Consider the following 24,213-nt stretch of genomic DNA (forward strand, 5'->3'; position numbering starts at 1 on the left):
AGCACTGACTCTTTATAGATACATAGACACACTGCCTTCAAATGTAGATAGCTGAGAAACACCTACAAAGCCATTTAAGTTCTGTTGCATTTTTTACCAAAATATGAGACAATTAATATTAATGGCACATTCAAATTTCCATTTTCTATTTAAAAATAGGACATGAAAATAAGATTAAGATTCAAAATAACAACACCTAGGTATATATTCAATAAAAGCATTACTAAAATTTACTGTTACTATTTCCTTTTTTTCATGTTCAATTCTTCACAGCAATACCACAGGGCTGTTCCAGTAATTTGTCAGCTGTCCATCAATATATAGTTATTAATTATTCTCTTAACAATTTCCTCTAAGACCCTTCTGTGATAAATCTATTTCTACTTGCCAGATATAAGCCACTGTCCACAGGACTTGGTTGAAAGTCTATTTTGGGCTTTCAACTCATGCATTTCATCAAACCTACTCAAAGCACTCTCCAAAGCCAATGTATGTGCTTTTGGAATGACCTTTCCCATGATGATTCTCTTTCTCTCTCTCTCTCTCTTTACATGTGTGTATAGTTTTGTTTTGTTTTTCTTCTTATAACCCAGTAACTACTCTTCTTGCCTCTTGTCTGTATTTTTTTGAGCACGGACTTAAAATTTTTGTTTATGTTTCTTTCAAATTCATCTGAATACTTTAAAAATATATTTTACAATGGTTCCTTCAAACCTGATATTTTGAGAAATAACGGAATATAACTATGTGCTTAGCATATGATGAACTTATGACTCACTGAAAAAATGTCTAATGCTGGAATATATCATTTTAACCTTACCCTGTATAGTTAAAACAATTTAAATATAGTCTTACTGGGGTTGAAGGAAATAGCCAAATTTTATGAGATCAAATGTGATAGACACAAAATAAGGTCTGCTCTTAGGTTAAATAAGACTTGAGCTGCACTGAGGAAAGTTCAGTGTTTGGAGGATATATATTGTATTTAATATGAGACCACTATGTGGCTACCAAAAAGAAATAATGCTAACAGAGGTTGTGTTAACAAATACTTGTGTACAGAAGAGGGAGGTAATCGGTTCGATGTATTCTGCATAGCCAGACCACATCTGGAGTATTGGATTCCCTTCTGGGCATTGACCACATGAAGCATGCCAGTTTGGGGTAAATAAGAAAGGGTCTGGAAACCTAATCACATGAGGGGATGTTTGGATTGGAAATGAGAATAATGGAGAGGTATTTCAAATATCTGAATGGTAGTCAAATAAAACAGAAAAAAATATATATCCTCTGTAGTTTCATAGCAGGGAAAATGCACTTGATTAAGCATGAGGAAAGCTGAGTTCTAGGACTGGCTCTGCAAAGATTTCACTGTATGCCCTTGGATGAGTCATTAAAATGTTCTGAGCCTCAGTTTTCGAACTGGAAAAAAGGGAAAAAATTTTACAACAGATAAGGCCACTTGTAAACAGAATGGTCTGTTTCAAGGTTCATTCTTCATGGCTAGAGTTAGGTAAGCAAAAGCTAGAAACTCATCTGTCATGCTTTGGTAGGAGGCATTTCTGTAAGACAGAGAAGCTGTACTCTAAGTCACTGCTAAACTTGTACTCATGAAAGGATCAGGGACTCTATCAGACTCATGGTGCACAACAAGCACAGAATACATGGTACCACTGAACATATAGCACACAATGGGCCTTTTTCAAATGGATGGATGGATGAATTTATGGAGAGAGGACCACCAACATTCTATGATTCAGGTCTGGCTCTGGAGAGCAGGGACATTTGTATATTCTGTATAGTACTTAACACCTTAATAAATTATACATAATTGTAATCACATTCTACTTTATCTTAAGATTTCAAGACGTTAAAATATTTTTAAATGCACTGCTATTTTAAAAACTTCAATGTGTGGTTATGCTCCACCAAATCATTGCAATCTATGCAGATGACAATGGAAAATAATCTGCATCTAAGAAACCTGTGGATGATAGCTTTAATCAGAATTGGAAAAGTGTTGTAGACTGCCTCCCTGGAGTGGCAAGAGTCTAGAGTTAAAAGCACCTTATACTCTGGAGTCAAAGTTAACATTTTTACCAGTGATTCTTCAAGGCTAAAATATGTTAGGATCCTCTTTTATTCTTCATGATTGAATCTATCACACGCAGTCACCAAAATATGTCTTGCATTCGCTTTGGCCTAGAATGTTTCCTTACCCTAATTTGTATGTAGAGTCCATATGATCGTGCTACTTACCTGACATATTGGTGTTACCCTGGAGGATCCAAGAGAAATCCCTGGTAACATTAAGCTAGGAAGCAGTGTAACCTAACGGTTTACCACGCAGATTCTAGAGCTGTACTTCCTTAGTTCAAATGCTGACTTTACCACTTCTAGCTGCATAAATGAAATCAAGTTATTTAAGCTCTGTGCCTCACTTTGGCTTCCCCACAGTTATTCTAAGGATTGACTGAGATAATATCTGTGAAACAAGTCATGCCTGGCATGCAAGGGACACATCAAATGTTATTATTATTATCACTAAGCTAGATGTTACAGGATATCAAGAACTCACAAAATAATACACCTCTAAAAGTAGGACACATTCTTAGACTGGAACTCTTGAACTTACCTACACAGTTGAAACCTTCCTCCAGCTCACACACCTTGGAGCAGCCATCTCCGCTCACAAGGTCTCCATCATCACACTCTTCTCCCAGGCTCCTAGAGGGTAAAATATATATGCATATATAACACACACAAAAAAATTTTCTTGTTTAGCTACCATCGTTTAAAATTCTTACAATTTCTCAGTATACATTAAAAAGTGCAAGTGGGAAAAAAGTAGGAGCTAGAAGAATGCTTTTACAGCAAATAGAAACATATGGATATATAAAGTAGATACAATTTAAGCAATGATTGGTGGTTGGCATGTCCAGTGGGTTGTGGGAATTCCTGGAAGTTAAGTAGCTCATGGCTCAGAAACATCTAGGAGATCCATGAGGGTCCTGATGATGTTTCTGGGAGAGGGTCTTAAGCTTAGAAAAGCCCTGCCAGCCCTATAATGAATAAAGGCTTAAAAGAGCTGATGATGGTAAGAAGAAAGCCTGCCTGTCTGTGTGGTTTCATTTATTCATTTTTATCTGGTATTTCTTTACGCTTTCATTGTTTTGTTACATAAAGGTGCAGTTGTTATAAAAATTAGGATTTTGTAGAATTCAATCTCCTGTTCATATACCCAGAGACTCAAGCAGCCCATCTAGGGCATCCTTAGGGCTCAGGTCCCTGTCTTTACTCCCTACTACCACCTGGTGACAGCTAACATATATTGCAGGGAAGAAACAAATGCTAAGAGAAGAAAAATGTTTTTGTTTCCAACCTCAAATGCTAATGCAACAGATGACAAAATTTGAATTGAGGTGGGGGAGTTAGTTTATAGTGAAAGGGATATGAAGCAATTCATGGAAACAAAATAAGTTTGGGTTGATGCTCCTATGAAAGAACCAATATTTGGCTATTGCAAAATGGATGAGGATTACCATTTTTTTCTCCTTGACTTTTTTCATGCTCAAAATGGACATATATTTTTTTTCTTTTATTATTATTATTATTATTATCATTATTATACTTTAGGTTTTATGGTACATGTGCGCAATGTGCAGGTAAGTTACATATGTATACATGTGCCATGCTGGTGCGCTGCACCCACCAACTTGTCATCTAGTATTAGGTATATCTCCCAATGCTATCCCTCCCCCCTGCCCCCACCCCACAACAGTCCCCGAAGTGTGATGTTCCCCTTCCTGTGTCCATGTGTTCTCATTGTTCAATTCCCACCTATGAGTGAGAATATGCGGTGTTTGGTTTTTTGTTCTTGCGATAGTTTACTGAGAATGATGATTTCCAGTTTCATCCATGTCCCTACAAAGGACGTGAACTCATCATTTTTTATGGCTGCATAGTATTCCATGGTGTATATGTGCCACATTTTCTTAATCCAGTCTATCATTGTTGGACATTTGGGTTGGTTCCAAGTCTTTGCTATTGTGAATAATGCTGCAATAAACATACGTGTGCATGTGTCTTTATAGCAGCATGATTTATAGTCCTTTGGGTATATACCCAGTAATGGGATGGCTGGGTCGAATGGAATTTCTAGTTCTAGATCCCTGAGGAATCGCCACACTGACTTCCACAAGGGTTGAACTAGTTTACAGTCCCACCAACAGTGTAAAAGTGTTCCTATTTCTCCACATCCTCTCCAGCACCTGTTGTTTCCTGACTTTTCAATGATTGCCATTCTAACTGGTGTGAGATGGTATCTCATTGTGGTTTTGATTTGCATTTCTCTGATGGCCAGTGATGGTGAGCATTTTTTCATGTGTTTTTTGGCTGCATAAATGTCTTCTTTTGAGAAGTGTCTGTTCATGTCCTTCGCCCACTTTTTGATGGGGTTGTTTGTTTTTTTCTTGTAAATTTGTTGGAGTTCATTGTAGATTCTGGATATTAGCCCTTTGTCAGATGAGTAGGTTGCGAAAATTTTCTCCCATTTTGTAGGTTGCCTGTTCACTCTGATGGTAGTTTCTTTTGCTGTGCAGAAGCTCTTTAGTTTAATTAGATCCCATTTGTCAATTTTGGCTTTTGTTGCCATTGCTTTTGGTGTTTTAGACATGAAGTCCTTGCCCATGCCTATGTCCTGAATGGTGATGCCTAGGTTTTCTTCTAGGGTTTTTATGGTTTTAGGTCTAACATTTAAGTCTTTGATCCATCTTGAATTGATTTTTGTATAAGGTGTAAGGAAGGGATCCAGTTTCAGCTTTCTACATATGGCTAGCCAGTTTTCCCAGCACCATTTATTAAATAGGGAATCCTTTCCCCATTTCCTGTTTTTGTCAGCTTTGTCAAAGATCAGATACTTGTAGATATGTGGCATTATTTCTGACGGCTCTGTTCTGTTCCATTGATCTATATCTCTGTTTTGGTACCAGTACCATGCTGTTTTGGTTACTGTAGCCTTGTAGTATAGTTTGAAGTCAGGTAGTGTGATGCCTCCAGCTTTGTTCTTTTGGCTTAGGATTGACTTGGCGATGCGGGCTCTTTTTTGGTTCCATATGAACTTTAAAGTAGTTTTTTCCAATTCTGTGAAGAAAGTCATTGGTAGCTTGATGGGGATGGCATTGAATCTGTGAATTACCTTGGGAAGGATGGCCAAAATGGACATATATTTTAACGCAGTAGATAAAGGATTTGGAATGTTAAAGTGTTTTCAGACCCAGAACATCATAAATAGCTCTAATCTATTGTTTAAAGTATGCCTCACTAAGATGAATGAAAGATTAAATAATTAAAAATGAGAATGGTTTAAAATGAATTAAATGTATGCTATGAATACAGTGATATAGTAATCATATTTTAAATGGCAAGCTGGAAGTGGAGAAGGCTAAAAGTGATATAAAAACAACATAACTGAAGAAATTAAGGAAACTTCAAATCATTTTTCTATATAAATGCAATGCAGTTCAATGAAAAGAGACTGTACTGGGGACCTAATTAAATGTGTGCTATATCCAAGAAGTCTCCAAATACTTTATGCCTTAATGTGCTTATTTATGGAGAGAGGATTAACCTTCATCTGTGTTTTGCTACAAGGGGTCCAGGAATAATCTTGGAGGTCGGCAACTTTATATTTTCATTTTGAAGATAATCTAAACAATCAATATAAGCATGCTATGTATCATCTTGTGCCATGTGGCCCAACAGAACTGTAATGAAAGCCACATTTTTAATTTTTATAGTAGTCATTTAAAAAGTAAAAAGAAACTGGTAAAATTAGTTTTCATAATATATTTTACCTAACCCAAGATATTCAAAATATTATTTCAAGCTGCAGTCAGTATAAAATGAGGCATGTTACATTATTTTTGCATACTGTCTTTGAAATCTAGTGTGTATTTTTCACTTACAACACATTTGAATTCAACTATTTGATCTGTATTTAGATTTTATAAAATTTATAGTTGAAACATTAGATTTACCTGCCCAAGTTGTTCCAAATATACTTGAAGATTTTCCAATAACCAAATTGAGTTTTGGTTTTCAAAGTAAATATAAATTACTTAAAATTAAATAAAATTAAGTATTCCGTTTTTTAGTTGCATCTGGTATATTTTAAAGGCAAAAAGAGCCACCTATGGTTGGTGGCTCCTATATTGAACAGCACGGATTGAAATGATTAACTTCTATATGAATACTGTTTATAATTTCAGGGCCCTGCATTGTGCTTGTTTTGGTGGTCCTATTGACAAGTTATATCCAAGTGATCAAATGATTGGTATGGCTTCTTCTTGTTTTATGTGTAATGTGGTGCATTTGGCCAAGCCAGATTTGGAGTTACATACCTTCCCATTGGATGGAAATGCTAGTTACACAGAGAAGAAAACACAGGCAGAAGTTTCAAGGAACATTTTGATAAGTAACCTTGTGGGACCCACTAGCCAAGCAGTACTGCCTTAGATGAAGCTGCTTCAAGGCACGTGAGAGAATGTGCAAAATCAGGATAGGGAAAGAGCCCTCCACCCCTTTTAGCCCCACATCCTCCAGGCAGAAATGGCACCCTGGGGCTGCAGGGTGGCCACCATCAGACAGCTGCCTTGGAAGACACTAGGGCAGAGGGCAGAGTGTTTTGTTCAAGGAGGGTCCTGCCAGTGTAGTAGTGGTCACCCAGCCCCCCAGCACATTAACTGGTGGGCTTCAGGTTTAAAATGAAGCAACCAAAACAGAGAAAACAACAACAGTGTCAAGTGGAATTGTCCTCTGCAATGTGAAGCATCCCAGGGAGAAATCTGATTTGAAGTGAAGGAGGGAAGGTGGCAGGCTGAGTTAGGTAGCAAGGGACAGCACGTGAGCAAGGTTGAGGTGACCTCAATGGCTTCCACATATTATCGAGGGCTGGGAACATTTTAGTGTTTATACTTCTATGACAAGGAATAGACTCACTATAGTTTCAGGATCTTAAAAGATTGAGGAGATTAACAATGTTGAGCCACTGCTAAATGATGGGATGGAATCCCAAGAAAGGCTACAGAATTGATTCCTATTAGGGCTTCAATATACGATATATTTTCACCTGGTCTGGGAAAATAATAATAACCCATCTTACTAGGATGCAAAATCTAAGACAAATCACAGTGTCTGGCTTCCAGCCTCCTCATCCCAGCAGCTTTATATAAGTAACAAATAGATGAGCATTAAAGTTAGGTTGATGTAAGGTGATCAACTGTCCAGGATTTCCTGGGACTTGGTATTTTTAGTGCTAAAACCGGGGAAGTCCCAGGCAAACCAAAATGAATTAATTAGTCCTCTATGCTAATATCACAAAAGGGCAACAAGAAAAGTAACACGGTATGTTAAGAAACAGAAAGGGTGATTCCATTTCTACCTTGGTGATGCCTACAGAATAGCTGGAAATTATATTGTTATCAATTTTACTAAGGGTTGCATGAGAAACTGAAGATCCGAAAGCTATACTGAATTTCCTCAGATCACACACCTCGTTAGTAGAATAGGCCATTTGTTCAAAAGAGATCCTCTTTCAGCATCATTTGATGAATAACCTTCTTCTGCATAAATTCCTTCCCTGAATCAATGTCCAGCAGTTGCTTGCTGAGGCCATAAAAGGGGCCCCCAGATAACCAGCCTCAATACCTCAATACTCTGGGGTTAGCTATAAGTAAAAGTGGGTTCCTCCATAACTATGTAGAGATGCCAGATCTCAAGACCTGACACAACCAAGTCCCAGATTTTAGAATTTCAACACTAGAATCAAATGGTGCCTTGCTCCCTACATTTCCAAAACAAGTCAAACTCCTGAAACTTCTGTTCAGAGAACAGTGTCCCTGCTCACACATACACACACACACAAAATACTCACTCTGACACCTTCCCATCTCCACAATAAGGAGCTCCATGAATGTGGTTCAGAGGAGGCGAAGCTTCTCCCAGTTCTCCTCCAGCTTCAGCTAGAACTTGGTACTGATACATCTGCCCAGGTGTGACCTCCCTGTGGAAACCAAAGGGTTTATGATCACTACAGCCACAAAATGAGGCATGCCCTGGGTCCTTTGTTGATGGTTTGCAGTAGTTGAAGGGAAATATTATGGTAAACATAAAGGTTAAACATATGCTGCATTGTCTAAAACAATGATCAGGGCACAGTCTTCCCGAGCACCAGAAGGTTTGAAACCATAATTATTTCTGTATCCCCTGTGCGTTGCACAGAGTAAATGCGCAGTGAACGCTTGCTGCGTTAACACTGAACAGTCCTAGTCAATCTAGGAAGATGGTATTTCAAGTGCATTTTTACCATGTTAAAACAAAACAAAACTATTTAAAAGCCAGTCTTCTGTATCATCAAAGTAATCAAAGAAACTGGACATGAAAGCTTCAGAGTTTGGGCTCAGGAAGGCCCCCTTCTTGGGTCTGCGATTGTAGTTTTCTCTCAAGAGAATTCTTGTCTTGAGAAGACTGAATACTTAGGAGTAAGATCAACTGTCTCATAACACCATGTAGGAACACCTTTTGTCACAATTTGGGGGAAGCAAGAAGTTCCACAATTAGAAATGCATTAAACAACTCCCCACCTCCAAATCTATTAAAGTGTGTAGGTATCAGGAATGGAGTTGTATCAGTTTTGACCCTAGAGATGAAAGGAGCTTGTCGGACTCTCTCTAGAGCCTGGGTGCACTGATTGTGTGGTGAGGGTAAAAGGCAAGACACTGAGAAGAGGAAAAGGGCTCAAGAAGGGGAGCTTCTGGTACCAAAGACAAAATCTGCCTTCATCTTAATTTTGCCCAGTGCCTGCCCTAATTGGAAAACTACCACCAAAGTCAAGCTAGGATGGGAGTTACTTAGTGAAACAGGATCTCAAAGGGTTGCTGGGACTACCGTGAGTGGCTGCCATCGGTATTCTGCCATGGTTCTCTCTTCTTTAACAGACTTTTCAACTCACCCACAAAGCCTCCACTCCCTCAGCTGATGCAGCAACCAGCAACCAGGAAATGTCTCAGGGTTTCAAAAACACCTTTAAAAACCTCTGTGCTGGCTTTTAAGCATTTTAATAGAAAAGAAACCTAGATATTGAAGTCTTTTAAATTTCCAAATTAGTTACCCCCACATCCCCCAGGGAAGCAAACCTCTCATGAGAATGCCAGATATTTCTAAAGCAAAACCAATTTTATATCCTAATCAATGCTGACAGTTTCCCTTTACAAGGCGGTTTCTGTCAGACTGCTTGTCCAGCCATGCATAAAAGCTTCACACTTTTCTGTGGCTGGGGAAAGGACTGGATGGAAACATTGGCATGTGTTTACTTTTCTTGAGGAAAAACTCAGCGGCAGGTAGCCCAAGCCCTCCAGGATCTGAGTTTGTAAAAGGCAGAGTGTTACTGAAGCAAGAGGATCAAAATGAGATCCAGTTGAAAAATTGGATTTTAATTCCAATTCTGCTATTTACTAGCTATTGAACCAAATCAAAGTTAAGCCTCAGATTTTTCATCTACAAAATGAGATATTATTGGCCTTAAACGTGTGTGTGTGTGTGTGTGTGTGTAGCAAATTAGATAACAAATGTCATCTTAACTGCCTTATATAAGAAGTTCAAAATGACATCTTTTTTCTTTTTAAAGCTACCTTTGCATTTGCGTTAGCTTTTTGGTCATTTCACTATCTTCTAGTTTTAATTGACAGAGCAAATATGGGAAGAAAAATGTAATGAAGCTCAAGGTGGACATTTTTCTCTACTTGTTCTGTAGCTATGTTAGACTGCCAAATGACTACCCTGTCCCCAATGTTCCCCTCTATCATGTGACTTTGCTGCCTCTCTCATCAAAAGGGAGGGTTTATTTTGCCACCCATTGAGTCTAAAATTGCTGTGTGACTTGCTTTGGCTAGTGGAACATTATTATGAATAACATAAAGCAAAGATTTGAAAAGTGTAAGCATTTGGGGCTTGCCCTCTCTGCTGCTGGAAACCCTTCCACTACCATGAGAAGCCCAGGCCAGGCCTTGAGAGACCATGAGGAAAGAGGCCCTCATCTCCCCAGCCATGCCAGCTGTCTCAGCTGTGCGGGAGGTCATCCTGGGCCATCTAGTGCCAGCCAAGTCACTCTAGTTGACAACACCCAACCTACCCATAGAATCATGAGAAATAATGTTTGTTGTTTTAACCCACTACCTTTTGTGATGATTTCTAATGCAGCAAAAACTAACTGACAGCATCTCTGATAAAACTTTGTTTTGCCCTAGTTCTGCCCTCAGGGCAGTCTCCAAAGAAGGTTATGAGGTCAAGAGAATTTGCCTTTGGAGGTACCAGCCTCCTGCTCCAGATATTGAGTTCTTTGTAAGTAAGGACCTCATCTTAGTCTGTGCCCCCAGCACTGAACATGCAGTGCCAGGAACATAGTAGAACTCACTAAGTGTAGGAAGAAAAGACAGAACTAAGAGGAAGAGGAGAGCTGGAAGAGAAAGATAAAAGAGAGTTCGTTGATGGGGTGTTGGGGGGGAAAATGAGAGAAGGGGAAAGAATGAAACGCATATCATGAATGAGTCATGGAACTGAGTGTATCGTCTCATCTGCCAGGCCCTTGGCCTCCTTGCATAGCAATAGAAGAACTGACTATACCTTATAAATGTTATGGGATCTGTGGCAGATGATCAGACAGCTAAAGCAAAGAATCAGAAATTAAATTGTCACCAGACAGGAGTATCTGATTCTGATCAACTTATTTGTGGCAATTATGTTCAGTTCAACTGAAACATCTCATACACTAACCTGTTTTGTCCATAATCATGATGATGGCATCAGCAATCAGACGCCTGCTTGCCCCTTTCTGGGAAGTGTTTTTCTTTACCTCAGATATGCCACTTTACAGTAAAATCCCCTCTGAAAGTCTAAACATTCCTCCAACTAAGAGCATGGCTGAATATTAAAAAGTGGGGAAAAAGTAACAAAACCCACCCCCAGAGCCCCAGGAAGCCCCATAGTCATGCTACCAAACTCACACGTCCGTGAACTTCCTGTGAGAATGTGTCACCACCACGGGCAAACCACTGGCAAATGGGGGATCGCGGAGAACCTGGTACCTCACAGGCCTGCAGCCAGAGCACAAGGGACTGTGGGGCTGAGAAGTCAGGAGTGCTGCATCAATCTCTATCCTCTCATCAAAGGTGTAGACTTTCACCCCCGAGACCTTCCCATCCACGTGCAGTTTGATGGTGAGTGGGATGTCACAGAAAGTGTCTAAGGGGCCCAGGTGCACTGACTCCTTGTTTTCCAGCAAGATCTCTGTGTCAAAGAGGACCTGTGAGGACTCCATGAAGAAGGAAGTGACCCACAGGGTGAGGGTGTCGGCTTGGACCGGGTGTTGGAAGAGCAGCTCCAAGCTACAGCCTTCTGTGGGGCAGGGGACCGTCATGTTCATGTGGTACAGGTGGACCTCAGGGCTCCAGGCCTGTAAGCTCGGCTCGCAGGGCTGATCGACATCAGGGGGCCCTGGGGGGAGATTAGCAGAAAGATACATCAGTAGCAGCCATTAAAAGTCAGAAAATGAGTAGCCCTTAGCAGCCAGAAAGAGGAACTACAGAGAGAACTTTTAGAATTCCTGTAAAAAGTTGGCCATCTTAGCAGGTTAGATCTTAAGTACTAGTAAGAACAAAGGTGTAAAAGTAAAAAGCATTACACTCTTGTTACCCCATCCCTGTACATGGTGCCCTTAGCAAGAGGAAACCCACCAGGAATTGGGAAGGGAGAAACCCAGATCCTAGGTGGAAACATGAGGCTGATGCAGAGAAGTCATGTCCTTAAAGAATCCTTGAGCAGAGAATTACATGTGATTAGTCCATTTATAACTTATGATAAATTAATGCTTCTGAAGACCAATGATTTCACTCTGTCACTGCAATCTTTGTAGTGCTCTTCACAAAACTTCTTTCATTCCCTAAGATCCCACCCTGGCAATCCTTTCAACTGACGGTTAGACGAACTTTAAAACCATACATTGAAATTTCCCTTTCAGTTCAGGTATGTGTAAGCAGGTAGGTAACTGCAGGCAGGAAATATAAACACATATTATGGAGTGAGAAAAAAATGAAGATTCAGTAGCCGAATAAAAATGTAATGATAAAAAATCAAATATCACGAATCTGTGAAAGTCAGCTCCATGGAAATAATCTACCCAAATGGTTTTCTTTTCTGTCGTGTGAGGGGAGTTGAAGAGAGAGTGTTGAATCGAGAACCAGCAGAGTCAGCCCTCCTGTGTCCTTAGCTGAGTGGCTGTGGCACATCTTTCTATGCCTCAGTTTCCTCTTTTACAAAATAAGTGATAATGTTTAGCCCCGCCTTACTAGGGCAGTGTAGATCTACACAATGTTCTAGAGAAATTAAATATCTACATTTACCAAAGTAGAAGTATTTAGCCCTTCAAAATTTGGAAAATAAATTATGTCCCAAAGCCCAGAGAAAACCAATTCAAACATTGCAATTTCCCTTTCAGTGCAGGTATGTGTGAGCAGGGAAGTAGCTGCAGGGAGAAACTGCAGGCAGGAAATAGAAACACATATTATTAATTTCAAAAATATGTGTGTGCAACTGTCTGTGTGTGTGGTGTGTTGCATCTTATGGTTTTTATTGTTTTTTGCCTATATTGTGGGTTGATTCATTTATTATGAGTTGATTCATTAATTCAACAAAAATTGGTAGTGTAGATTTTTACACCAAGAACTAATCGAGGTATTAGAGATAGAGGAGTGAACAAGAGAGACAAAAGTCTTGCCTTTCTATATGTTACAATAAAGTGATAGACGCAACAATAAATATATAAAGGAATATAAAGTATAATATTACGTAGTAATGATATCTGTGAAGACAAGTGGAGGAATATAGGGGAATACAGAATTATGAGGTGAGGCTGGGAGCTATTTTAGGCTATGAAGCCAGAAAATTCTCACCATGAAGATGATGTTTAAGCAGGGAATATGTCTGTTTTAGTTTTCTAATCCCCACAGCATTTAGAAAATAGTTGGTGGTTAAGCAGTGTTCATTAGACATATTTACAAATACATGTGTTTGTGCCTGCTCTGTTAGAGATTACTCTTATAGTGTATATTTTAAATATGACCTGGTTCTTCACCTTTTCAAAGCAAAGACCAGTATTTCTTATTAATCATATATACTTAGTTCATTAATGATTTATGAATTAATGCTTGTGAAGTCCAATGTTAGTAGTCCTAAAAACTTCTCAGTTTGTCTCATAATTATTATTATATTATTATTCAGCCCCCAATACTAGCAGAATAAAGGTCCTTGGAAATCAGCCTAACAGCAGCACTGCCAGTCAAAAAGTTTTTATGACTTCATGTTAAAGCACGAAATGGAAGCCCTAAAAGTTGACTTGGTTTGCCTTAAGACACAATACAAGAATTAGAACCTAGAACTTCTAATTCATTTTACCTCTCTCAGATAACTGATTTTTCCCCCTAGAATTAAAAAAGAAAAAAATACCAGGTCAAGGAATCAAACAGGCATTAAAACACCAGCACAGGACAGACTGCCACACACACACAAAATGGCCCTTTATGAAATGCGAATCTCTGTTTAGAGTCCAATGCAGTAAATTTTATACTCACTTTCCATTCTTCCCTGAAAATTCTCACTTGAAAAAAGTCATATACAATCAATCAAGTAAATTGTCTCCTTCCAGATTTATCTATGAAGCCCTGTCACTTGAATGACTGGGAGCCCAGGATGATATCTTGCAGATACTGTAGACTCTCAGATCAATATTCTCTTTTTTTTTTCATGTCACAATCAAGACTGCAGATTAATTCAAATAAGACTTTGTCCAACACATCTTATTTAATTGTTTCTAGTGTCTTAATAAATATTTTAAAGGCAAAGAAAAAAGATGATAATTAGGTAAACATTAAAGATGATGATGATGGAAGAAGTCAAGCCATTCATCAGGAGGTGCTAAAATCCTGTCAACAGTATTTTCTGACTTGAACTGGGAAAAGATTCGTGCTGTAATTTGTCTTAGGCGCATTAATATACATATGTGAGTGAATGTGTGACTGTTTGAAAAGTTAGGGGAGGTACAGAAAAAAAGACAACAAAAAATATTTTCCCTTTCCTGGAGCCTAGCTCAGATCATATCCAAAGCACAACCAGTACCAGTGATTAATAGACTCATAAAATAGCACAGACGAGAACAGTCAGTGTGGAACACCTGGTCTCCCCACACCCACCCAGACTTGCTCAGTCAGTGCATGAGTGTTCTCTGTGGTCACCCCACCCCCAACCAGACTTGCTCAGCCAGTGCATGAGTGTTCTCTGCGGTGTGTTTCCTGATATAGAGGAGTAAGAGGTCAGCTTACACTGTCACATGGCATGGCTGCTCCAAGGACCAGTAGGCACACGTAACACTACACCTCCCAGCTATCTCACCCTGAAGTCACACCCTGAGTTCAGCTGACTTCTCCATCCTTCTGTCCTATATGCTGATCTCTGCTTCACCACAGCCATGGGGCCTCCATGTTAGGCACATATGGGACATTCTGTACACAGTGGCACCAGGCAGCTCCTAAAGATATCCAGCAAAACACACACACACACATACATTGCCTTTTTCTCACCATGTCACTACTCCACTCTTTACCTCCACCCCCATCCTCAGTGGTCACCAGGGTATAAAGAAAAAATGTCATGGTACTTTACCCACAGCCTCCTCTGGGGTCCAATAACCCGAGGAGTCACACACCCGCCGGGAGGAAGCTGTGTGCACATACTGACGAAATGTCCCATCTTCAGTGCAAGCACCACACATGCTGCCTGAGGCCCTGGGGAGATAAAGGGATGGAGATGGGAGATGAGGCGAGTCCATCAGATGAGTTGGGATAAGAAAATTAGAAAGACCTTTGTGTGGGGAGGAGAGGGGTTGATGGTTAGTAAGGACCTAGAGAATAACTAAGAACAACTGTATCTCAATCCTTTCTTCTTGTGTGGACCTCATCTTTGCAAAATTCAGTGATATGAAAATTTCAAGATCATGAAGCAGAAAAAATTAACTAAGTCATAAAAGAGGCCTGTGGAGATGAAAGTGGGCAGTTTCTGTCCTAGGAACAGTAAACACCAAACAATTAAAATCTGAATCTTTCAACATAAAACTCCCTTCTACATTGACTCTCAAGTCATTCAAAGGCTCCTTGAATTTCCCCCACTAAAACAGACAATAATTTCCCACATAAACTTATTAGCTATATGTGTCCTTATGTTTTAAGCTCCCTACTTTAAATCACTTACATAAAATAAAAGTCAGGTGAAATGTAATGTCTCTTGGCTCACCATTGCCCTTGGGGATATATCCAAATTATTTATCACGACTCAAGGCCCTTCACAAGCTAGCTCCAGCCTCACCTACTGCAGTTCCTTTCTGAGTTTTATATTTCCAGCACAATGAACAGATCACCATTCCACAAATACAACATGCTCTTGAGCTGTTCTCTCTGCTGCCAAATAGCCTTTCCAAGCTTCTCTGTTTAGCAAACTCCTACTTACCCTTCAAGAACCATTCAAGTGTAAACTCTGCAGTAGCACTTAGCCTCTCTCCTCTGAGTGACCAGTACTCCCTTCTCTGTGCACCCACTGCACCTGCTAGCTCCTCTCTTAGGGCTCTGCTATGTGGTGTTGAGAATTTCCATTCACATTCTTTCCTCTCCTTTGCCTGTGAGCAGGTCCAGACCAAGCTCTATTCTTGTTTATATTCCCAGCAGGTAGCATAGGGATTGGACCCAGCAGTCCCTCTGTGAATGCTTGTTTTATGGATATCCATGAGGTGATTAATACAGTTTACGAAAGTTCTACAAGTACTATAACTGAGGTAACTGGAAGAGGTAGACAAAATAATAGCGACATAATAATGGTAAGTCACTTCATGGGGCTTGCCTCTGATGCTTAGAATCTTTTTAGAAGCCCACTTGTGAATGATGCATCTGAAAATGGAGGCATCAAGTCAGGGTCTCAATAACATCTTGTAATATGCCAGAAAAATAGTACTATAAAATAAAAGTAATGATTATGACAGCTGCTCCCATTTCTGAAGTACCTCACATAACTGGCATTGTGCCGCTATGTCGTGCTTTTCATAAATGATTTCTAATTCCTGTAATAACCTCGTGTTTACAAATGAGAAAACTCAGGCTCAGAGAGGTTAAGTAAATTGCCTAAGGTCACAACAAGTTCCTTAATTCCTTTGAGCAAGTTCCCAAACACCATTGAGTGTCCAGTACTTTGGAAACTAAAAGGTGTAGTTAAGATCCAACCTCTGACTCCAATCAGCACTCACTTCTAACGTGAACAAAACTCCAAAGCTCATTCCTTTGATGCACTTGGCCCTTCCGGGGCTGCTGCTAAGTGCGTAGCTGGGGCTCTTCTCTGACATAAGGGTTCCAAATACCTGCTGGGGTGGAGTAAACACAACTCCAAGCATGACACAAATCGCTGGGCATGTGACGTGAGTCCCCCTGACACACATGTTGGGAGGTCTCAAAACTGTAGTCCACCTAGCTGAGAAAAGGAAGCAAATTGCAGGCTTTTCTGCCAACAGACTCTCAGCACGCCTGTACTGATGTCTGCTTTATCGTAACGTTTGTACCAGAGAGAGAATTCAAAGATTAAATTGTTTACATGTGTTACATAAACGGATGTAAAACTCTGGTTTGCACACACCCACAGAGGACTTGCTGTTCAGGCAGTTCGACCAAAGCTGCACAAGGTCACACTTGCAGGAAGATGATTCTCACACACATCACATAGATGTGTGCTGACTCACAAACAGAGCCCATAAGGGTTTGGGCGCTGATGACCATGAAACTACTTTGTAGGGTTGTGAGGTCTAAGTGGTGTCACACACTAAGTATGTATCAAGGTATCAGGGACAGGTATCAAAATCCCAAGAGGCTGAAATACCACTGTGAAAGAGGATTCACCAGCTTCCTCCTATCCCCGTCTCTCTCTTGCCTCTCTCCCTAGGCTTTCAGCAAAACTGAAGGGCACGGAAACTTGCTCCAGCGACACCCTTCTCTTTAGCTGAGGCCTGACACCCAGAGGGAAAGTGTGGTGCAAAGAAGAGATGTGCTAAATGAGAATGCTCTAAATTAAAAGAAATCATCCATTCTGTGTTCCTTATTCCTAAATTTCCACTGGACTCCCGAGTTCACCTCCAGTCAGTTGTGGGGTCTTGGGCTTGCCACTGTATGTTTCTCTATGCCTCAGAATTCTCACTTATTTAGCAGGAACTGTGTTTACTGCAAAGACTAAATAAGACAAGTGCAAGTAAAATACCTAGCACAACACTTCACATATAGTGCAACCAATAGATAAGGGACTGTCGTCATTCAGAATACAGCAGTAGGTTTTGAAAGAGGTCAGTCTGCACAGGTCACAGAAGGGGTTCTGGTCCTTCTCAGTGAAACCACATTCTCCCATCCCTCACCAATTATCAGATGTCATTCATTTTCCCACCTTTCTCTCCTTTCTACAAAAATTTATCTGTTATTCTTTCAAACCAATATGCAAAGGACAAATGAAAGTTAGTTTTAGGTGTAATGCTTTTCTTCAGTATACACATATTAGGTGTCTGTTGTGGCAGGGCAAGAGACAAAGAGACAAAAAATCATCCTGCCTCCCCCAGTAGTTGCCAGTCAAGTGGGGCAGGTAGGAAAATAAGCGGAGGATGACAATTCCATAAGATAGTGGCCTTAAGAGGGGGAGGCACAGGAGGCTGAGAAGGTGTCAGAAGCACCCACGTAAGTCAGGGACGCCCTCTGATGCACAGCTTGTGGCAGTGGGCACACTACCATCCACCCACACCCAGAAGTGCCTGGAGAAGCATGCTGTAATCCCTCCCCCCACACCACTCTGCAAGTGGCAAGCCGCCACTCCACCCTCATGCCACAGAGAAACAGCTGACAGAGACAAATGGCAGATGCCCTCTCAGTTCTGCCAATTTATCCCTGTCACATTGGTCAGCCTCTCCAGGCCTCCCTGAGGTGGGAGTGAGCACTTAAGATGAGCCACTGCTCACAAGAGAGCCCATGAGTTCTGCTAAAGCAACGAGAACAGAGCAGGCTGGAACAGCAGCTCTGAGCAGTGGTGCACACATTTATAGTTCCAAATTGGAGTTCCCCTGGATTCATATTCTTCCCCTTATTCATATGAAATGCCACAGAGAAATAAACCAGCTCACCCACAGCCAGTGCCTCTCTCACCTGTCATATACAACTCCACTAATAGGAGGCAGCCAATGGATAGTGAGGGACTTGTTGGTCTGTCCGATGACCATAGGTGGGATGGGGATGGGGGTGGGCTTTCTGCTTTCAGTCCACTGCTGATAGACTAGGTCCAAATAGCAATGCATTCGGGCCACTTGGTTAGGGGTGAAGTTGTCAGTGCAGTTATCATCTGTGGAGACAAAAAAGGTAGCACAAGGGATGGAGATTTTAACCCGTCAAGTCCACCAAGGCAGGGATAAATTTGTGTCTCGTTCATGGCTGAGTTAACTTATTAGGCTCAATGAGCACTTGTTGAATGAATGAACAAATGCAATCTGTTCCAGAAAGGGTCTAAGCTGGAAAGGGTAAGAGAAGACAGAGACCAGAGATGCAGCACTTTCATATCTAAAGCAAGGTCATGACCTTAAAGTTGGGCAGCCCAGGGTGAGACTCAGGTTGCTCTGAGCTGATGGTTGCTTATTCAGCAAACCACAAGATGGCAGTGTTTCAACAGATGGCCTTTTCACTTGTGAACGTTTGTGGAGTTGCAGCCACCTGCTTTATTGCCCAGTGACGTTGGCAGAGGTTAATGAGTATTCAGTGGAGCTGCTCAAGGGAAAGAGAGCCAAATGCCAATGAGACAGCACGGCCGGGAATGGTGGTCTCAGCCTCACTTTTGAATCTGGCAAAGTCTCTTTAGCAGGTACATTTTGCATAGGGTTGGAAAGGGAGTTTTCTTAGTGCCAGGAACTTTTCCAGTGAAAGCACACCACTCAAATACTGCCTCACTCAGCTTCTTAAATGTTTCCTCTTCCCACTTTAAAGGTGCTGCCTCCAGAGCTCTGCCCTCTGCATGGCATCGTCTGGTGTTTCTGCCCCTTGATGGGGGAGAGGTGCTGGTGTTTACACATCTGATGCACCTGAATTATTCACCGCAATGAAACTCAGATAGACACATCTTGAAAGATGACAGACGGAATCAGCTCATCACGCTTTCTTCCCTTCAAAGTCATGACCAGGGTGTGGTGGTTTACTCTTTTTTGGATAGTTCTAAAAGAACCTGTCACCAAACAAGCCCCCGAAACTTATAGACAAAATATCTTATTTCACCATTGGACTAGGTCATCAAATCAAATAAGTCTTTAATTTCAGGGATAAATTTGAGTCCATTATAGGAAACCGGTCACTATTACTTTTCACCAGAAACAAGGAAGGCGTGAGAGACAGCGAAGAATAATACAGAAGCTGAATTAAGGCAAGAAAGACGAGATGACAAGTTTTTCCCAGGGCCAGGAAGATGTCATTTTTTTAAAATTAGATGTCACCTTTTGGTGGGGAAAGGGTGGTAAGCAGCTAAGAATTTGTGCTTGGCTAGTGCTGGAAAAAGAGAATTGGAATTTTTTTTTTTTTTTTTTTTTTTAGTAATATACAGTAAAATATGCTGAGCCTAAATTAACCAAGCCACCTTGTTGACCAACTTCAAAAATAGTACAAAGGGCCACCTTGACCCATAAACTCTTTTCCTTTATTTCCATTGGACTCTTCTTCAGAGTAAATGTCTAAGAATGTGGGCAAACAAGAATAACCACATTCTAGAAGTCAAGGGGATCACAAGAGGGCTTTTGGCTCTGTGCCTTTTTTATTATCGAGGATAGAATTATATTTTAAAATATCTAGCAGAGGAGAATTCAGTGAACAGAGTACCTTAATATGTCAGTATTTTTTCAAGTTCTTCAAAGACATGAAAAAATAGTAATACCTTACAATAAATACACTTCAAATCTCTGACACAAATGACCACTTAATCATTCTCCCATCAGCTCCTACACCTTCACCCTCCCAGCTCTCAAACGCCCCCATGTATTCTTAATAGAAAACAAAACAAGACAGTGGTGATACCCGTGTAGCTCATGTAGTTGGTGAACGGAGCCCCTGGGAAGCGAGTGAAGCCACAGGTGTCACTAGTGGGCTCTGGTTCCCGGCACAGCTCACTCTTGGGAGTGGGGGCAGTGTCGGCACAGAGGTCTCCCGTTTCCATGGATGGCACTGTCTCCTTGCAGGGGTCATTGCAAGATTCTCTTTCACTGACCCCTTTAAAGACATGGTAGAGTCCCAGAACATGTCCCACTTCATGGATCATGGTGTCGGTGTGGCCAGGCATCCCATAATAGGCTGGGCTGAGGACAATGCCACCTGCAATGAAAGTTTTGAAAAGCCTTTCAGAGCACAGAATGAATATCTCTCCAATCCTTAATTATGTTTTCTGATCAGCATCAAATATTCCATTTCAGCCTCTAAGGAGTCACTTTATAACTTCTGGTGACATACAGTCATTGCTCTTCTTTCTTGCCACAGCAACCCTCTAAACAAATTAATACACACCTCTTTATCCTCTACATGGGTGAGTGTTATACTAGATGCCCAGGATAGCAATGTTGACATAATAGAGAGCCAGAATTCTCAGCCCTGTATGCATATTAAAATCACCTGGGAGAGTTAAAAGAAGACATACAGGGGTTCAAATACTACCCCAGATGAAATGAATCCAAACATTTGAGGATGAGGTTCACGCACCGACATTTTTAAAAACTTGTATTGAGAATCACTGGTCTAGGCAAAAGCCCATGGGATTTGGAGTCAAGGAAAACTGATCTAACTCCTGCCCCTCCACATCCCAGCTTTGAGGACTTGAAAAGCTGTCTTACCTCCTGGAACTCAGTTTTGTTGTCTGTAAAGTGGGGATGATAACACTAAAATTTGTTTGTTTGTTTTTTGTTTTTTTTTTTTTAGTGTTTGGCACATTAAAGGAAATGACAGCTGTGTAGGCTGCTTCTGATTTAATAATCCCTACTCTCAACAACTAGTCAGACAAAAGATAAGTTCAACTGAACTACCACAAAATTGAGAATATCACAATCACCATGAGAATATGCCCCACCCTCACTCCCCCTAAATCTCCATGAGAACACGAAGGGAGGTGTTTCAGAGAAGAGTTCATTGCATCCAATCAGGCTTAGATGAGAGACTTAGTGGTATCATTGGAACCTTACAAAAGGAAAGGCTAAGGATCTCTAAGTGGCCCAACTTCTATCTGTGTAGCTTGTTGGAATCCTAATTCCTGCTTTCTTCCTCTCCCATGGTTGAACCACCTAGCTTTCCTTCTTTACACCCCAAAATTGTCAGGGCCAGGCCCAGTCTTATCTCTGAGAGATGAGACAGAGAATGCCAACATCCCTGGATCAACCCTCTGGGGTCCAAGGTCACCCCTGGCTGTACTGCCCAGCTGGCCCTGCCCTTCTGTCACAGGTCTGATCCCAGTTCCCAGGACTTGCTTCACTTCTTGCACCTGAGCCCTCCCTATATCAATAGTCTTCTGAGTATAGCAGGTCCTCCAGGAGAATAGATCTGCCTTTCTCTTGCCAGATTATATTCCAAGGACTATGTCCTATTCCTGCCTCCATTCAACATCCCTTAGACAACCACATACACAGCCTTATGGGCAGGAGACAATCACAGGGTATCCGGCACCACACCCACTGGCCTATCTAACAGGCAGCTCAGTTGACTTTCTTGTGACTACTTTACCGCACAGGACAGTTTCTAAGTCCAAGTTCCAGTCTCCCAGTTTACTCAAACATACTGACATTACCCAAGCCATGCCCAGACTCATCTAAGATACAGTGTCTCCTTTCACATCCCAGGCGAAACTAGACCTCACCTCCCGTATTTATTATTTCTACTAATTCTGATAAAATTGTCATTCTCTAAACTTATCCTTTTTTATTTCTCCTTTTTTATAAGGTTATTTTCTGAATATTTATTTCATTTGTGCATCATGATGTCAACATAAGATTAAACTAACTTGAAAACAGGTCTGTTTCAAGAATGCCTGTTATTTGAATAAACCTAGAGAAACACAGTATTTCCACTTTCCAAGAGGCCCACACTTCATGTTTACATATCCAATGGCAGCAATAATCATCATCAACATTCATGTACAATTATGCCTCCAGTCCTCTAACGGCAGTATCGACCTTCACATCAGTGGAGATAATTCTAAGAGAACAGCTTTCTGTTCTTTCCAGGTGCCTTCACCTTTTTCATCCTTTTTCCTCCACCACACTTCTACTCTCTACATATGTTTAATCCCTTTTCTGCCTACTCTTTCCTTTCTTTCCCCCAACTTCTAAGTAAGTTTTGGCTTAAATAAAACTAATCTTCAGAAACAGGATGTTGAAAGGCTACACAATTCACCTATAAAGTTTAAGCATCTAAATTGATTAGTTTTTCCCCAGACTGTGTTCATAAAATTTGAACCTGGGTAATACTTTGAAAAAACAAGTGGCAACCGTGGTTAAATATGCTTGAGGAAAATGCAGCACGCCATACTACCCTCCTGAAAATCCATAATGTATATGAGAGTGAGTTGTTGTATTAAAGGCCCCGAAAAGTCCTTCATCAATTGAGTTTTACCCTTTGCTTTACAAACTTATTTGAACACGGAACCTGTCCGGGGTAGAATATCTTTTGACATCTCTGGAGTACCGGATGTCTCAGAGCACAATCCAACAAACACTACCAAAGATGAAAAAAAAAAAGTTCCAATCAATAGTTACCTTCTACTCATATGTTTCAGCTCTGAGCAAACATCAAATATCCCCACATCCTATGGCCAGCCAGGCCCAGGTCCTTTTGTGATCTCTTTCAATTATAGATAAAGAAAATACAGATGAAAAGAAAGATGGTTCTAGGAAGAAAGGATGGCAAAATCAACATATGCCAAGAAAGGAGGGATGACCAGGAGTGTGGACTGGAAACACTTGAGAATATGGGGGTGGTCATCATAATATTGGGCTTCTCATCAACCAGCAGAAGCCTCTACCTCAACCCCAAATGAGATGTTTCCAAATCTAAAAATATTTTGCAACAGCCATCTTTCAATAAACCAGCTTATTTATAACTGGAAGAAGAAGCATAAAAATGCAAGCCCTCAACACTCCCAGCAAATCCCCTCCATACCCAGGACAATTGGCCAGGGTTCTCCAGTGTAACACTCTTGGTGCACATTCCCAACATAGAGGAATAAAGTTTTAACCAAACAACACATATTTTCACTAAAAACATAATTTTAACACACATTTGCAAGTTATATTTTCAATTGCGAAGAGATGTACTTATGCTAAAAACTCATTTATATGAGAAGGCACCACAATGGGTTCAGAAACTACATGTGTGTTAACTAAGAGATTGCACAAAATATAGAAATATAGAAAATATAGAACAAAATATTGCTCTAATTTCAGGATGAGTGTTGTGCACACTAACACATGTTGAGAACAAAAATCTCAAGGTCCTAGACCTCTTATGGTAATTCTATGTCTGCTAGAGCACAAGATTATAAAATTATTCCCCTGGACTAGAACTAGAAGAACTTGGAGTATGGAGCATTAGCTGACCCTCACTTGCTCCATGGCCTTGGCTGTTGAACCTTTCCCCTAATCTCTTCATCTGTAAAATGAGGGGGTAGATTGGCTTATCACTAAGATTTCTTCCTATCTGTATTCCCAGACCCTCAGAGCTAACATGCAGGCTTTGAGGGACAGTCATGAACACATGTGAAGGAATCTGTATTGTCCTGGACTGTCACTGCCTCGGCCTTGCAGTTTGTGTTCCAAGACTCCCATTTCTCAGCAGCCTGAGGGAAAGGGGAAAGCTGGCGGTAACAGGCAGCCATCCTACTCTCAGACCTGCCACAGATTTCCAAGTGACCCAGATTCGCCAACCTTTAATCCGCACTCCCTCTCCAATGGTGATATAGTTTGGCTGTGTCCCCACCCCAAATCTCATTTTGAATTGTAAACCCCATAATCCCCACATGTCAAGAGTGGGA

The 24,213-nt window shown here is 40.8% G+C and overlaps 1 protein-coding gene across 1 annotated transcript in view; it reads right to left on the reverse strand.

The window, feature by feature from the left end:
- The window catches only part of PAPPA2 (pappalysin 2), a 302,050-nt gene that overhangs the window by 144,501 nt on the left and 133,336 nt on the right, over window positions 1-24,213 (reverse strand). The window contains exons 5-10 of the mRNA XM_024232330.2: window positions 20,223-20,516; window positions 18,321-18,513; window positions 14,770-14,891; window positions 11,061-11,550; window positions 7,934-8,062; window positions 2,636-2,727 (exon numbers count right to left, since the gene is read on the reverse strand). Of these exons, the coding sequence (XP_024088098.2) occupies window positions 2,636-2,727; window positions 7,934-8,062; window positions 11,061-11,550; window positions 14,770-14,891; window positions 18,321-18,513; window positions 20,223-20,516 (1,320 nt within the window). The remainder of the gene's footprint in view (window positions 1-2,635; window positions 2,728-7,933; window positions 8,063-11,060; window positions 11,551-14,769; window positions 14,892-18,320; window positions 18,514-20,222; window positions 20,517-24,213) is intronic.

Source organism: Pongo abelii, chromosome 1 (assembly GCF_028885655.2).
Source record: "Pongo abelii isolate AG06213 chromosome 1, NHGRI_mPonAbe1-v2.0_pri, whole genome shotgun sequence".
NCBI lineage: Eukaryota > Metazoa > Chordata > Mammalia > Primates > Hominidae > Pongo > Pongo abelii.